Source organism: Ictidomys tridecemlineatus, chromosome 8 (assembly GCF_052094955.1).
Source record: "Ictidomys tridecemlineatus isolate mIctTri1 chromosome 8, mIctTri1.hap1, whole genome shotgun sequence".
Classification (NCBI taxonomy): domain Eukaryota; kingdom Metazoa; phylum Chordata; class Mammalia; order Rodentia; family Sciuridae; genus Ictidomys; species Ictidomys tridecemlineatus.
This window is the reverse complement of record NC_135484.1, coordinates 28,293,617-28,310,568: the sequence shown is the minus strand read 5'-3', so window position 1 is coordinate 28,310,568 and position 16,952 is coordinate 28,293,617. Positions and strand designations below refer to the sequence as shown.

Here is a 16,952-nt window from a genome sequence, read left to right as displayed (position 1 = left end):
TTGAAGTAATGAAGTGACTAGATAAGAACTACAAGCTGTCAACAACACAGAACCCACTACCACAAGTGATCCCCACCAACCGTCATAACATTTTTCTTCTTAGATATTTGAAACACTTTGCCAATTTTATCTTTATGCCTATCTATGCTAATGAGATAGAATGTAGGTATGACCTCCATTTTCCTGGTATGGACTCTGACCATTTAAAACACATTTTGTTTCTTTGTGTAATACTTGGCAGTGCAGGCCAGGCACTGTGGCTCATGCCAGTAATCTCAGTAGTTCCAGAAGTTGAGACAGGAGGACCACAAGTTCAAAGCCAGTCTTGGTAATTTACCAAGGCCCTGAGCAACTTAGCAAGACCCTGTCTAGATAAAAGAATTTTAAAAAGGCTGGGGCTGGGCGAGGTGGCGCAGGCCTGTAATCCTAGCGGCTCAGGAGGCTGAGACAGGAGGATCATTAGTTCAAAGCCAGCCTCAGCAAGAGCAAGGCACTAAGCAATTTAGTGAGACCCTGTCTCTAAATAAAATACAAAATAGGGCTGAGGATGTGACTCAGTGGTTGAATGCCCCTGAGTTGAATATCCAATAACAAAAAAAAAATAAAGGGCTGGGGATGTGGTTCGATTATTTAAGTGCCCCTGGTTCAATCCCTAGTATCAAAACAAAACAAAACAAAAAAATTACCTAACAGTATAAAGCTACTGGTTGAAAAAATATGTACTTAAAATTCTTTCTTTCCAGAGAATGTTATCTTTCAAAACTCTACTACTTAGCGAAATCCTAACCTTCAGGTTGGACTCAAGCATTCATGTTCCATACACAGCATAGCTCCAGATGACAAGTTCCTAGTGGAATAATGGCATTAAATCTATAATTCAACCCTCTTACCCTCTTACTCATTTCTTTTAAGAGTTTTACCATCTCACAGATTTTTAACTTGACTGCCACACACTAATGAGCAGGTTGGGTATATTTCTGTCCCAAATCATTCATTCATTCTTTCTAACAAGCAGTATTTATTGAGAATTTCTGGTGTGATGGACATTGATCTAGATGCTGGGGAACAACAGTGAATTAGACAGAAAGCCTCTACCTTGATGAAAGGAGGGAGACCCAAGAGGAGGTATCTTTCAAATATTGCCCTTATTGAATTATATTGTGGGGTCTAATGAATTACACCAAAGAAGAATATAACTATTAGCAAAATGTGCCCTATTTCATTTTCCCTTTTAGCTTATAAAATCTGTCAGTCATGCCTTCAAGATATTGGATTTTCCAGCTCTGGTGTGGGGCTGCCATTAATTGCCAGTAGAAATTTACAGCAATCTCCATTTTAAAGCCAAATCCATGTCTCAGAGCTGTCCATATGGAAATGGTCAACATGATTTGACCAGTAATAGTTTTTTGATTGTCTATGGGAACATCTGGATCTTTGACCTCACAAGTAGTTATACAACAGGCCCTTATCCCTGTGGAAAAGTGTTTGTTCCTTTGTGGCTCAGAGGCCCTGTGTTTGCATGTTGGGCTTGATGTTCTGGAAGTCATTTTCTCTAGCACTGGGGTTATTTAATTCCAAGGACTGGTTTGAATTTCTTTTAAAGCTATAAGTGTATAGGATTACATTTAATTGTTGGTTTATGTACAGGAGCATTGCTGCACTGAGCTACGAGGAGCACATTATAATACTCCTTTGTCCTGAGTAAATATTCATTCAGTTGCAGGCTGGATGAAGTCCCATGAATCTCTGAATCATGATGTCTTTACAAAGATTTGGAACTATTGTTATTACCTATTAAGCTTTTGCTGTCTGCAGGGTCTTATAAAGTTGCTTGAAAATTGCAGTATAAACCAGGAAAACCAACATCTAAAGCTTGTGCTTTTCAACCAGATGGCTGAAGCTTAGCAATTCTGAGTACATATTTGTTGGCCACGCAATGGATAAGACAGAAACACTGGTTCCAAGGGCTCACTGTGTCAGTGTTCCAGGGGTGGCAGCAACAGGGGTAGAGTGTTACTGCACATAGTGCGGGGGCAGGGCAGGAATGTAGAGTTCTATACTTGTTCAAATCTCCTTCTGAAGGTGACAGTTGAGCAAGGGAATGACTTCTTGGAACTGCAACCCTCTCTCCCAAAGTTTCTGTGGAGGAGACACCCTTCAAAGGGTTAGGGAAGGACTTTTGCTCCAGAGCCTTACTTCTTCATCTGCTAGTTTCCAAAGACTTGATCATCCCTTTCAGTGCATCCTCAGCCCTAACCCTGTGCATGATTCAGAAGGCCCTGGTCTTTATAATCTATCCATGCTTGGTTTGAAAATTTGACAAGTTTCATTCTCATATCATCATGATCTACTCCTTGTAAAATCCGTATGGATTATACGAAATGTACAGAAATATGCTTGTGAGCACCCTGCTTGAGGCAAACCTGTTCTGATGGTACACTCAACTTCGTTGATTCTCACAACTATGAGGAGTAGGGATAAGAGGGATGGTGTCAGCAAGCTCCATAATGAGGCAGTGCCCCATTTGGCAGAAGCTTTTTTCCACTTAAGGATATGTCAAGAGTGACAGAGAGCAACCTGAGCCAGCAAACATGGCTACCGTCCGCACTCCCAGCTCAAAAACCTCTGAGCACTTTTGGCATCTCTACTGCCTGGAACATGTGACCTGTGACCTAAAGTGACTTTTTTTTTTTTCGGATCCACAGCCTACAGAATCTAAGCCTATGTCTGGTCACGAAATAGAATCCAAAAGGCCCTTCATGACCTGGCCCCTGCCATCTTTCCCAGTCTCAAGTGTCTCCACTCCCTGATTCCCCTGATTATCTGAATCCAATCCCTCATCACCATTCTGAGTTCCCTTGGTCTTCTCAATCACCTTTAGACTTTTGCACCTACTGTTTGTGGCAACCATAATAACACTTTCATAGCTTATCTAGTGCTTCAACCCCTCTGAGGATTTGCTTAATATTAGTTCTCATCTCCTCTGTCCAAACAGAATACATTATTCAGAAACCTTTTCATGCCACCAGGATGTGGCCAGTTTGTGTAATCACCTGTAAGGACCCCCTTTCCCAAATCCACTTGAGTTCTTTCCCTTTCCTCAACACCAAGGACAAGGATGCATTGGGAAGGGTTACCATCTCCATCCAGACCTTTGGCTTTGTGGGTTACCCTCTGAATGACCATGTTCTCCATCTCAGGCAGGGAACTTTTTTCTCTTCTTAATGCCCTATGACTCACATGGAAGAATGTGCTTTCTATCCTGTACAGAGGGTCGCCAAATGGCCAAATCCTACTTCCGCCTCCTTCCTTCCACAAAACCACATACATACCAGGCCACACTATGGGTTTTAGAGCACATAAGATGTTTTCATATGTATTGCATTATTTGGTACAGGAGTGAGCATTGTTACTCCCTCAGCTCTGTGATGAAATTCAAAAAGATAAAATATGCCAATGATTGCACAACTAGTAAGAGACAGGCTTGGGATTTGAACCTCAATATGCTAAATTTTTTTCTACTGTGTACACCAATCTGTCCCTCTTCCATACTACTTCCTGTTTTCTGCAACAATAAGGGACTATATAGACTTCACCTTTCATAATTCGCTATAATGTCTATTAAATGTTTATGCCTTTAGTTACTTGCTTTCATAGAAGTAGCCATCTCTGTCTGAAATGTAGCTGCAGCTAGTTGTCAACTGTCAACCCTTGAGACTCTGAGATGATAAGGAAAAGATGAAATGGTATTGCAAAATTCTCACACAATTTTTGCAGTATTTATCCAGATCTCTGGCATATGTATTTATATATATTATAGAAAAATTCTCAGAGTCCATACCAGAATTCTTCCCAATGTGCTTGGACCCAGTGCCTACCCAGTTCCTATAACTGAGTGTACTGGAAAGAGATTCAGAAATAGTCCATGCCAATCATCTTTACAAGTACAGTTTTAGCTGGAATCATGCTTGCCCAGAGGCTATAGTTTTTGTTGCATAGTGAAAACTGCAGGGTTTTTTTTTTTTAAGTTTTAGGTGAATACAATATCATTTTATTTTTATGTGGTGCTGGGGATCTAACCCAGTGCCTCACACATGCTTGGCATATACTCTACCACTTGAGCCACAACCCCAGCCCCGCAAAATGCAGTTTTTGATGTGCCTGTTCATGTGTGCATTGGAAGTCAAGACTGACACAACAACTATACTTGCCTGCCTGCCACCTGACCCCAGGATGTTCCTTAGGGGGATCAAACAGAAGGTAGCAATACAGCCTTCCTAGTACCCTCTACTGTCCAGGGCTGGAATGACAGAAAACAGCTCTGCATTCTCAATGTTTGCTTAATAACTTAAAAAAAAAAAAAAAAAAAAAAAAAGTACTCTTGGGCTGAAACCAGGTTTTCCAAGTTTTGGTTCGTAATAAGTAGTTTTTAAACGTTTAAAAATAGGGGTATGTAATAAAATGCTGAGAGACTCTCTGGAGATTGCTGCTGCTGGCACTTCTCCAATAGAAAGCATACGCCATTGAGCTAACATTTTGTTCTTTGACTGAAGAAGAAAACAAAGCTGTTAAAAGCTGGTAGGCTCATTTTCCAATAGCAATAGCATTAATATCTTTCAAGTCACTCCTAACCATAGCTAATTAGAGGTTTATGAGGGATGGCCCTTCCTCAAGGGTTACCCCAGGTTATGCAGCCCACAGAATTGCTGTTGACTGTTGGCAACAATGGATTTGTTAAGAATTTCTGCTCAGCCTGAGGTGATTATCTCTTTTTTTTTTTCTTTTGCTGGTGTGTCTCTTATTTTGACTGGCTGAGGTTGGATTGGACCATGAGACCAGAATTCTAAGGCAGTGCCAGGTTGATGCTGGGGATCTGCACTGACAGATTGTTGAAAACTTGTTAGTCTGACGTTTTAACAGCCTGCAAAAGGATGAAAATCTGCTCTTTAACTGGAAAAGCTTAGGAAGGAAAACATGAGCTCGACTGAAATCAGCCCCTGTTCCAAATCTGCCGTCCTCTGGCACCGGAGTGCTGAGGGCTGCCACAGTGTTTAGAGATTAAGGCCTGACTATGCCACCCACGCAGTAGACTGGCCTGCGTAAAATAGTGTGGACTTGGGCCACTGTAAAGAAGGAGACCCTGAAAATGCATCCTGCAGGAGCAGGGAAACTGTGATGCACTCAACTCTAGGTGCTAATGGCTTCAGCAGTAGCAGAAGTCAGCCTCACATGAAGTTCCTGTTGGATGGCTGGGGAATTCATTTTGGTCATCATTCTATGAACTAATTCAAAAAGGTGGGGAGGATAAGTAGCACTTCAGGCTCAGTACCCTCTTTGAATAAGAAATTGACAAAAAAAAAGATGTCAGGCAAGACTGTTGAGAGATATCTGGTGCCATTAAAGTTATTTGTTACAATGCAAAGAGTTCATTAAACATCCTTGCTCTTCAAAAGCAAACCAGCCCTCTCTAGCTCAGACCAGAAATATTTTTAAATGACTATTGGCCCTTACTCTTTTCCAATCTCATCTGTTTGCTTCTGTCCTTGGCAACTATTTGTGTGATCCTGATAGGGCTTTGTGCAGGCAGCTTCTTCTACATGGATGAGCCCTCTGTTCTGCCAGCCAACTGTCTCCTATCCTTCAGACCCAGGCCTAGAGTCATCTATCTTTGGAAGTCTTTAGCAATGTCCCCTGGCATTGTCCAGTGCCCACCATTGAAAGTGCCCTTAGTTTTCCATGTTGACTTAAGACTAGGTTATAAACCTCTCTGGACATAATCTAGCCTGAATTTCATTTGATTTTGTATCCACACAAATGGTACACGCACAGCACTCAATAATGCCATTTGTACAGTTGATAGACATTAATGGGTTTCCACACTTTTAGGCTCTGCTAGACTTTAAGAAGCTCTGTCTCAACAGAAGCTATATTTTTGTGCTCTACAGACCTAAGCCATTTTCTCTCTAGGCCTATCTTCTAAGAGTCAGGTTTTGGTTAGTACCATTCAGTTCTCTGCTTGGAGAAAGTGCAAGATAGGAAGAGATTCATTTTTGTAATGTTTTCCTCGATGTCAAATTCCATCCCTTTATCACCCAATTGCAGCTACACATGATGTGGCCACATCAATGGCAGCACTTATTGGTGTATAAACATAAGTGTGCAGGGAAAAAATTTTATGCTCATTCTAATTTATCCCACAGGGTTACAATAAGAAATTTGTTATTCATTTAAGCATTGTGCTCATTAAGTATTAGTCATTGTCCTAGACATTTAGAAATATGAAAGTGAGCAAATAAAACAGAGCAAACAATCATTTGCCTTGTTTACTCATGTAATATTTGGAAAACTTGCAGAAGATCAATGTTCCTAGAATTGGGATGAAAAAGAGAGTGAAGGCAGCCTGTGCTGGATCTTTGCCTTCTGTTTTATTTCTTATTTTTTAAAAATGTTTTTTAGTTATAAATGGACACAATATCTTCATTTATTTATTTTTATGTGGTGATGAGGTTCAAACCCAGTGCTGTGTGCGTGCAAGGCTATAACCCCAGCCCTGCCTTTTTTCTATTGTCTTTGTTGATGCGGAGACAGATGAGATGCATTTCACTTTCCACTGAAGTCCTACAACTTCCCAATGTTCTGACCATGGTAACTGCTTTTTCAGTTCAGGAAACTGGTTTGATGATTTTTTTCCCCAAAATTATACATTTCTTTTTCCAAAATGATATATATTTTTTCCAAAATGAGTGTAGTACTATATCATGGTCCTTTTTATTTTATTTTGTTTTAATGAACTATCAAGCACAGTTCTGAAGATGTTGAATTTTTCTACATTTCTGCAGTAGCATTCAATATTCAACAAAGAGCCTTGTGCACCAATAGCTTTCTAATTCTTGGATCACTGCCATGTGCTGTGTTCTTAAAGTTACCAATTCACTGATGCCTCCTGGTTCTCTTCTTTCCCAATTGTGGTTCCACCAGCCTAGCAAGCTCACATCTTGGTGAGCCAATTTTGCAGAGCTGAACAGAGTCATTTATGGGGGACCAGTCTATAGCCTGATCCTCCAGTACTTTTATAAGGACCTAATTTCCTTTATTAAATTCTTTTCTGCTAAAGAAGAAGAAAAAGAACAAAAACAACTAAAAATTTGAGTAGGAAATCAAATAGTCATAACCAATTAATTATTTTCTGATAACAGTTAACATTACCTTCTTGCAAAACACTGTATGGTCCCAGCTGGTTGGAGCCAACCCTCAAGGAACAAGGATTTCTTTTTCTTTTTTTTTTTAATTATCATCATTATTATTTTTAGTTGTAGATGGACACAATACCTTTATCTTTTTTATTTATTTTTATGTGGTGCCAAGGATCGAATCCAGTGCCTCATAAGTGCAAGGCACTTATGCACTCTGCCACTGAGCCACAATCTCAGCCTAGGAACAAGGATTTCTTTCTATCCTGGATTTTATCTGTTTGCAGATGTTTTCTCCCTTCCAAAAGTATCAAGACAATTTCTGTAAAAAGATTAGTTGCTGGAGGTCAGCTTAGACCTATACATTCAAGTGATAACAAGTACGCAGAAAAATGAAAAGATGTATGAAAGCTTATTTTAATCAGGAAAAACATACCTTCTAAAATTAAGGGTTTTTTTCTTTTTTATTCCCAAATAATGATGGAAATTAAAATTGAATTTTCATGGATGAACTAAATTTATTAATTCTTATTTTTACATTACAATCCCCTCAAAAATAATTTAAACTAAGTCATTCTCATTCATAATGAATTAACAATGATCCTATGACATAGATAATATTACCCCCTATTATAAATAAGAAAGCAGGTTGGGCACAACTAAATAAATTGCCCATGATAATACAGTGTATAAGAGGAGGTAGATTGATTTCCAAGTATTTTATTTTTGGGGGGGATATTGTGAATGGAGTAGTTGTCCTCATTTCCGTTTCAGAGGATTTGTCGCTGATATATAGGAATGCATTTGATTTATGCGTGTTGATTTTATATCCTGACACTTTGCTGAATTCATTTATTAGCTCTAATAGTTTCTTTGTAGATCTTTTTGGGTCTGCTAGGTATATAATCATGTCATCTGCAAATAGTGATAATTTAAGTTCTTCTTTTCCTATTTTTATGCCTTTAATTTCTTTCGTCTGTCTAATTGCTCTGGCCAGTGTTTCGAGGACTATGTTGAACAGAAGTGGTGAGAGAGAGCATCCCTGTCTTGTACCAGATCTTAGAGGGAATGCCTTCAATTTTTCTCCATTCAGAATGATGCTGGCCTGTGGCTTATCATAGATTGCTTTTACAATGTTGAAGTATGATCCTGTTATCCCTAATTTTTCTAGAGTTTTGAACATAAAGGGTTGCTGTACGGCATTAGAGCAGATTATGCTAAGTGAAGCTAGCCAATCCTTAAAAAACAAATGCCAAATGACTTCTTTGATATAAGGGGAGTAACTAAGGACAGAGTTGGGACGAAGAGCAGGAGAAGAAGATTAACATTAAATAGGGATGAGAGGTGGGAGGGAAAGGGAGAGAGAAGGGAAATTGTAGGGAAAGGGAAGGTGATCCTCAGGGTTATACAAAATTACATACAAGAGGAAGTGAGGGGTAAGGGAAGAATAATACAAGTGGAATAAATGTTTTACAGTAGAGGTGGTCGAGAGAGAAGAGGGGAAGGGAGGGGAGGGGAGGGGGGATAGTAGAGGATAGGATAGAGAGCAGAATTCATCAGACACTAGAATGGCAATGTGTAAATCAATGGAAATGTAACTGATGTAACTGATGTGATCCAGCAATCTGTATATGGGGTAAAAATGGAAGTTCATAACCCTTTTGAATCAAATTGTGAAATATGATATATCAAGAAAGATGTAATGTTTTGAACGACCAACAATAAAAAAAAAGAGGAGGTAGAAACAGGATTTAAAATTAAATCAGTTGAATCTAAAGCATGAGCTCTTTCAGGTGCAACCCTTACAAACAAAAGCTGTTAATGGGTGAGAGAAGGAGACATCAATAGAGACAATCTAGTTGGCCAAGACAATGAGGAGACCCAAAGTAGCCAATATTGGGATTTGGGGATTTTGATAAAGCATGGGGTAACCTGTCAGCATTTATCTTCTCATTAATTGGAGGAGAGGATTCTATAGTGAGTGGTACCCTCTGTGCCTAAGTTGTCTACTATGAAAAGAGTATAATCAGAGTATGAGACAGTAGGTGTACAGATGGTAGATGTACAGAACAATGCTTAGTCCATAGGGTACACTCAACAAATGTGAGCTAGTTCACAGATATTTAGTAGACCTAGTCCGCAAAGAGTTATCAGGACCCTGGAATGTATAAAGCACCAGGTTTACAACAATGAGACATGTTAAGAACATTAATGAACAGGATTTGGTTCTTCATGGTCTATGGGGGCAATCGGCATTACACACGAGTTCATAAGCATTACACACGAGTTCATAACCCATATCCTATGGGCTTCAGAAGGAGAGCACGTATCAGGAGGATTTCTCTGATGCTAACAGGGCTCCAACCCTTTGGATGAGAATTTCAATAACAAGTTCCTATTATCTGGGGGCAATGTTCACTGGGAGAGTTGGACAGGAACAAGGTGAGTTGATATCAGTATTTCAGGCACAGAAGACAAAGCAAAGTTGGAATCCCTAAGGAGAGGTGGGATCCTAAGAATTAGGAAGAGTCCTGACAAACAGAACCAAGTACAAAGTCAGAGTCACTCAGCAGCAGGTTACTGGAATGGGAAGTCCCAGTGAGCATAACCAGAGCATTGAAGAGGAGGGTTGCAGCACCCCAGAATCCAGCAGGACACAAGACCTTCCCCATGGCAGAGCCTGCAGTTTTCTGAGACTTGGACCCTGTGGTTTAGCTTAATTAATCTCCAAAACTGGGTCATCACCCTGGGTTTCACAGCAGGAAGGAGCCTGGCAGCAAAGGCCCAGTAAACACAGCCATCAATGAGAAAAAGCACTGGAAAGAATCCTGAAAACAATCAGATTCCCCTCTGGGCATTGCTTTAAAATCTCTTGCCATCATCAGGTAACATTATAAACCAGGGCAATTAAAGACCTTGTTAAAGGTGTTTCAGCCATTTCCCAGACCACCAGGGAGACAAGTTGAGGAAGAGGTCTGATTGCCTTGTCCTCACTGGAAGGGACACAGTACCTGCTTTGCTGCTGGGCGATGTGCCTGTCTAGTCAGTGAACCCAGGCAGGCCATGACTCTTAAGGAATGCATGCCTCATAGAAGTTTCAGAAACCCCTCCTAGCCATGTTCATGGCCAGGGAAGACATAAACAAGGCTGCCCTTGGCCTATAGTAGCCATGGAAAGTTATGCAACATCCACCTGTTACTTGCAGGAAGACCCTGCGAGTAAAGAAGGAAAGCTCTTATTTGGCAGCTTGGATGTGGACTTCGTCACTAACAAAGGGCAAAAAAACACTCCCAAGTTATTTCCTTGTAGGACCCAGAATATAGATTGGAGGAGCTTCCTGGGACTTTGTTCTGCCAAGAAGTGGAAAACATTTTCAAAACCTCTGACCTTTTATTTAAAAATAATTATTAACTCTTTCAGGTCATTAAAATACCACTTTGAAAAGCAGGTGATGCAGAAAATAGATCCTAGCTATTTATAAGGGTTTAACCTCTCCCCAAACACAAACAAAACAGGAACAAACAGTGGATTAGACTCCATGGGTCATTAATCCTCACATTTGCTCCTTGACCTGACTTGATGGCACATATCTACAGCCCATGTTACTTACAAAGAAATGAAGCATGAAGAGATTAAGTGGCATGATAAATATCACGTGAGGTCAGCACAGTAGCTGGGAAGAAAGCTCCCGATACTGAGTCTCCATTAGAATTCAGTGCCCTCTTAACCTTCCGCAGAACCAAGCCTCCCTCCTCCACAGCCCATCCTCTTGGCTCACCAAAGTAGCTTACCTCCTTTTTATATCTCTGAGCCATTTATTCATCTCTTTGTGCACAATGTAGGTCATCCCAAAAGATAGGTTGATTTGAAAATAATGACTTCATGCTTTTCTCTGTTTGTACTGGAGGATCCCACAATTAAGTGTGAAGAACATGAGGAATTATTCCCTTTTAAATCACTTTATTTTATAATATATTAAGTACAGATACAATAAAGATTGATGGGAGTGGAATCAAAGAAGTTGTGAAAGGTGGAAATGAGAGGAGAATGTTGCAGGTAGCAGGCTCTCAGTTTCCTAAGGGCAAAGGAAGTAAGTGGTAAGAAGAGTTATTGGAGGAGACAGTCCATCCAATCTTCTGCCAATGGCCTCCCAGGGAGACAGGTGCAGGGATACATGTATAAAACAGCCATTTTTAGATTCAAAGTATTGCACTTTACAGCAATTCTTTCTTATTGTTAAATATTTAGAGCATAGGAAAAAAAGTGTAAAAAATAATTTCAGTTTTCAAATAATTATAAAAAAAATTGATAATCCCTGTGTGACCTTTGACATTTCATTTCTCTAGATCTCTTCCTCCTAACCTGTATTTGATGTTTCTCTTTTTATTTATTGAATTTGTTTTATGCTTTTTCTATAAGTTAATATATCCATAAACAATATATAGATGTTTTTAGACATTTCAACTGCATAAACTTTTTTGATTAACATTATAATTTTATATGACTCAAACATTGTTTTATGTGATTAGAAAAATATATGTATTTTATGATTTGAATATTCTATAATTTTTATATTATATATAAATATGTTATATACTAGATGTTTTAGAGCATCTATAGCTTTAATCCACTTTACCTATCATGTAATCCTCTAATTATGACTGACATTTATCTGTTTTTTACCAGAGCATTTTAGTTGCATTTGAAAATTTCTCTAACTAAAAGTCTAGAAAGTGATTTTCTATGCCATAGGATTTGAGCATTTCAACTTGTTATATTTTGCCAATTTTTTCCAAAGTGGTTGTCATTTTATACTCCAACCCAGACTCTAAATTTCTGAAAACATTTGTTAATGCCAGACTTCTAAATTTAGTCAACTCAATGAGTTCAAAACAAATTACATATAATTTGCTTATTCCTGATTATTGGTATAAATATATTTTCTATGTTTATTGGCCATCCAGATTTCTTTTTCCATGCATTGCTTGTTCATACCCTTTACCCATTTTTTTTCTCTCAGATTATTTGTTATATTCTTATTGCTTTGGTGAATTTATTTATATGTTCAGGTTCTAACCATTTGCCAATTTCATTTATCACACAAATTCTTCAATAACTGATTGTATCTGTAGACTCTATCTTAAAAGTTTTAAAAAGTGAGTTAAAACTATAATAGATATGAAAATTGATATTTCTATGAGTCTGTGGGTTCAAGAAAAGCATTATAAATGCCACTTCATGTTTTTATCTCTGCCCCACACCAAGTTCATAGAGTCAAGTGTCAGACCCACAGCTTAGTTTAGAATAATGTAGGTGCTAAAGATTAAACTTGAGGATGATTAGACTCAGGTTAATGGGCCTTATATTGCCTATGTTCCACTGATATAGAAACTAAGTGCATCTCAAGCCATGACTTCTCATGGGAGCACACAGAATCCACTATAGGCAGGGACCCGGGGCATGCAGGAACAATCAATCCCAAATTACCTTTCAAATATTTTACTACCAGCAAAGTCTCTGTTTATGCATAAGTCCCCAGACTCAGGTAACTAAGAAAACAAGAATAGAATAACATCATAATATTTTCAGATTTCATGAATATATTGCCTTGAGAATCGTGATTATGACATCTTAAATTTTAACTGCAGCTATCCTTCTATTTCAGAGGTGTGGCGAAATCTTGTTTGAGAACCCTGACCAGAATGCCAAATGTGTTTGCATGCTAGGTAAGAAGGCTTCTCATTTTATATACATGAAATATGATGATGTCCTGCGGAGTCATTGCTGCTCTGCTGCCTTGGTGACTATCTCTTGCTGCATTTTAGGGAGAATTAAATGTTCACTTGGAAGTTTATAAGGAGCTCTAACACATATGTGGCATAATTTGACAATGAGAAAGATTTGGGTTTTAGAAATTGTCAGAAAGTCTGGGTTCATGCTTCTGAGTCTTTTGAGATTTATCTTGGATCATCAGCACAGCTTACAATTGAATGCTTTATATTAAAGAAACCATAATCAAAAGGCAAGGAGAATCACATTGTAGTTCTTAACCAGAGATGTTAGGATAGATACGTAGCCATTAAGTATTTATAACAAACTATAAAACTTCCTTACTTATGAGGCTTGGGAGAAATACATACTTGAACTAATCTTGAAATACATACTTGAACTAATATAAACACATTGTGGGTAATCAGCAATTACCCACAATGTGTTTATAACAAAGTAGCAATGAATAATCATTTGTTCTTTTTAAAAAATTGTTTCAATTAGTTATATATCATTTGTTTTATAGGACAATATCATCAATACCTTTTATTAACTCATTTAATATGCACTATTCTGTTAGGAAATGGGCTTGGTATTATTTTCCACACTTTATAGATTAGAAAATAATTATAGAGAATATAAATGAAACTCTTAAATTATGACAACAAAGTTTCTAAACTATAAAGTCTATAAAATTTTATGTGTAGAATATAGATCTTATTTGAGCCACTAAAATACATCCAATGAACTTTATATTAATTGTTGTAATAGAACAAAACAGTAACAAGGATAACAAAAAAAATCCTTAAAATTCTATTTTCACACTTGTCCATTCTTACCTTAAACCATATTTGTAAACAAAGAACAAAGTGATTCATTGTAACTTCTTTCATTTTCTCTAGTCACTTCATATCTTGGCAGCCTGGATTATCAAGAAGAAAAAGTAGACAGCAAGATACAGTCAGGGGAAAATCATGATAGTTTATTATTCAAAATAATCACATATCAAATAACCAAAGTTGCTCTCATGACTTTAAAAAACAAATAGCAGCCAGCCCATTTTTTTAATTTTTTGGATCTTTCTTATTTTCTTGTACTTTTGTTTTAAACTTCTCTATTGTGGTTTGTATATGTTTTTATTTTAATAAACATGGTGGCTACATAGTAATGCTTTCATTGAAGAAATGAACATTTTATTGGAAACACACGGACAATGAATATAGCACAACATCAACACACCCATTTAAATATCCAATGTTCTTTTCTCTTAACTGTGAAATGTCTCAAAAATGCTAATATTTCAGGATCCTATATAGATAGATAGATAGATATAGATAGATAGATAGATAGATAGATAGATAGATAGATAGATAGATAGATGATAAAGATGGGAACAGAAAAGAATTTCTTTGTTCAGCTACATGTTCCATCCTTGGATTTGGGAATTGTCTTACTAACACATCAGATCTATTCATTAGTTTTCACAAAAACAAAGTAAGATTGATGCTATTGATAGTCTCATTTCACAAATGAAAAAATTGTAGCAAATGGTCTGAGACTATAGGTACCTTCATGCTACTAAAATAGTATTTGATTGTAGCTTTCACCTGATCTATGCATCTAAATTAATTTTTAATTCATGATGACTTTAAGGGCATGAACACATCATCAATTTTGACTGCATTTTCCTTGATGAGTTAATAGTTAGAAAAAGGACAGAAATAGACTTTTCAGAACCTATCACTTGAATCTCACTTAAATTAAGACCCATCATCTTTTGTTTCTGCTAGATTATATACTATGGTTTATATAGTTTCCAGAAGGAATAATTGACTGCCGAAGTATCCCTAATCATTCTGCTTTCACAAAATTTTAAAGTTGGGAATAAATCAGTCATGTTACTACTACTGTCATAACAACTGCAATTAATTGTGCTCTTAGTGTGGCACATGAAATCCATCCTATGAATCTTACATAATTATGTCATTTATTCTAGGTGAAATAAAATATAGATATTCTTGGCAAGATGTCTTAAACTGGCATTGGCTATTAACCTTGTAGATTTCATTATTTCATTTAGATTCCTAGTTTATTAGTGTTCTAGAACTAAATAATATAAAGGAACCATAAGAATGAAAGTTTTAAATAATTGTAGGACACATAGTAAAATTGAATTCGAATTTTGACTTTAAATACCATCTTTTTACTATTGATAACATGATATTGAGTGTTTGAAGACATTATGCCTACTGACCTTGAATTTCTCACATAATGAAAACTGTGCTTATATCTAAGAGGAATTAGACACTTTGTACTTTTCTTTTTAAGAAGAAACTTTTAATTCAAACATTTATAAAGTATTTTGAAATCTTAAATGAAGGAATGCTAAAATAAAATTGTTATGGCTATCAATTACACATGAATGAGTGGTTAGCATGCATTCTCCCAAGGGCTTCCCTCGCACAACTATATGGTATAATGTCTTAAGAAAAGTAGCAGAGTTGAATAGTTTATTCACTTTAAAAAAAAACAAGAGAAATTTGAGTTATAAATATGTGTCACTAAAACCTAGACCACATCTTATATTTCTTCAAGAAATAATATATAATATATATTCTTTATGTATTTATGAGGCATTATATATAATATATGTTATATATTACATATCATATATCATATATTAACACCAAAAAATCTGTTCTTCACATCTGCAGTATTAATTCATGTGCTGCTTCCTTTAAGGAGAATGTGTGCTATTGCTTCTGACTTCCTGTAGCATTTCTTGAGAAAACTCTTTATATCCAACAGCAAAGCATCTAATATGTTAAAGGACTACGAGTGTTACAAGTATTGACAATCATGAATGTGCTTTGTATTTGCAGGTAACTTTATAACATCTTAACGAATACATCAAAATTTCTTTTTTAAATTTTTACAATTCTTATTACACATAGATAGCACAATTTTTCATATCTCAGGTTATATACAAAGTATATTCTCACCAATTTGTGTCTTTATACATGTACTTTGGATAATAATGTCCATCACATTCCACCATCATTTCTAACCCCATGCCCCTCCCATCCCCTCCCACCCCTCTGCCCTCTCTAGAGTTTGTCTAATCCTCCCATGCTCCTCCTCCCTACTCCACTATGAATCAGCCTCCTTATATCAGAGAAAACATTTGGCATTTGTTTTGGGGGGGATTGGCTAATTTCACTTAGCATTATCTTCTCTGACTACACCATTAACCTGCAAGTACCATGATTTTATTCTCTTTTATTGCTGAGTAATATTCCTTTGTGTATATATGCCACATATTGGAGGGCACCTAGGTTGGTTCCACTGTTTAGCTATTGTGAATTGTGCTGCTATAAACATTGATGTGACTATGTCCCTGTAGTTTGCTCTTTTTAAGTCCTTTGGGTATAGACTGAGAAGAGGGATAGCTGGGTCAAATGGTAGTTCCATTCCCAGTTTTCCAAGAAATCTCCATACTGCTTTCCATATTGGCTGCACCAATTTGCTGTCCCACAGCAATGTATGAGTGTGCCTTTTTTCCTTCACCAACACTTATTGTTGTTTGTATTCATAAGAGCTGCCATTCTGACTGGAGTGAGATGAAATCTTAGAGTGGTTTAGATTTTCATTTCTCTAATTTCTAGCGATGATGAACATTTCTTCATATATTTGTTGATTGATTGTATATCATCTTCTGAGAAGTGTCTATTCATGTCCTTGGCCCATTTATTGATTGGGATATTCGTTTTTTGGGTTTTTTTTTTTTTGGTGCTTAGTTTTTTGAGTTCTTTATATACACTAGAGATTAGTGCTCTATCTGATGTGTGAGGGGTAAAGATTTGCTCCCAAGATGTAGGCTCTCTATTCACCTCACAGATTGTTTCTTTTGCTGAGAAGAACCTTTTTAGTTTGAGTCCATCCCATTTATTGATTCTTGGTTTTAATTCTTGCACTAAAGGAGTCTTATTAAGG

General features: G+C 37.1%; 1 protein-coding gene across 1 annotated transcript in view; it reads left to right on the top strand.

Moving 5' to 3' along the window:
- Positions 1 to 16,952, top strand: part of Pde7b (phosphodiesterase 7B) — a 310,553-nt gene that overhangs the window by 80,535 nt on the left and 213,066 nt on the right. The window contains exon 2 of the mRNA XM_005329794.5: positions 12,856 to 12,916. Coding sequence (XP_005329851.1) covers positions 12,856 to 12,916 — 61 coding nt within the window. The remainder of the gene's footprint in view (positions 1 to 12,855; positions 12,917 to 16,952) is intronic.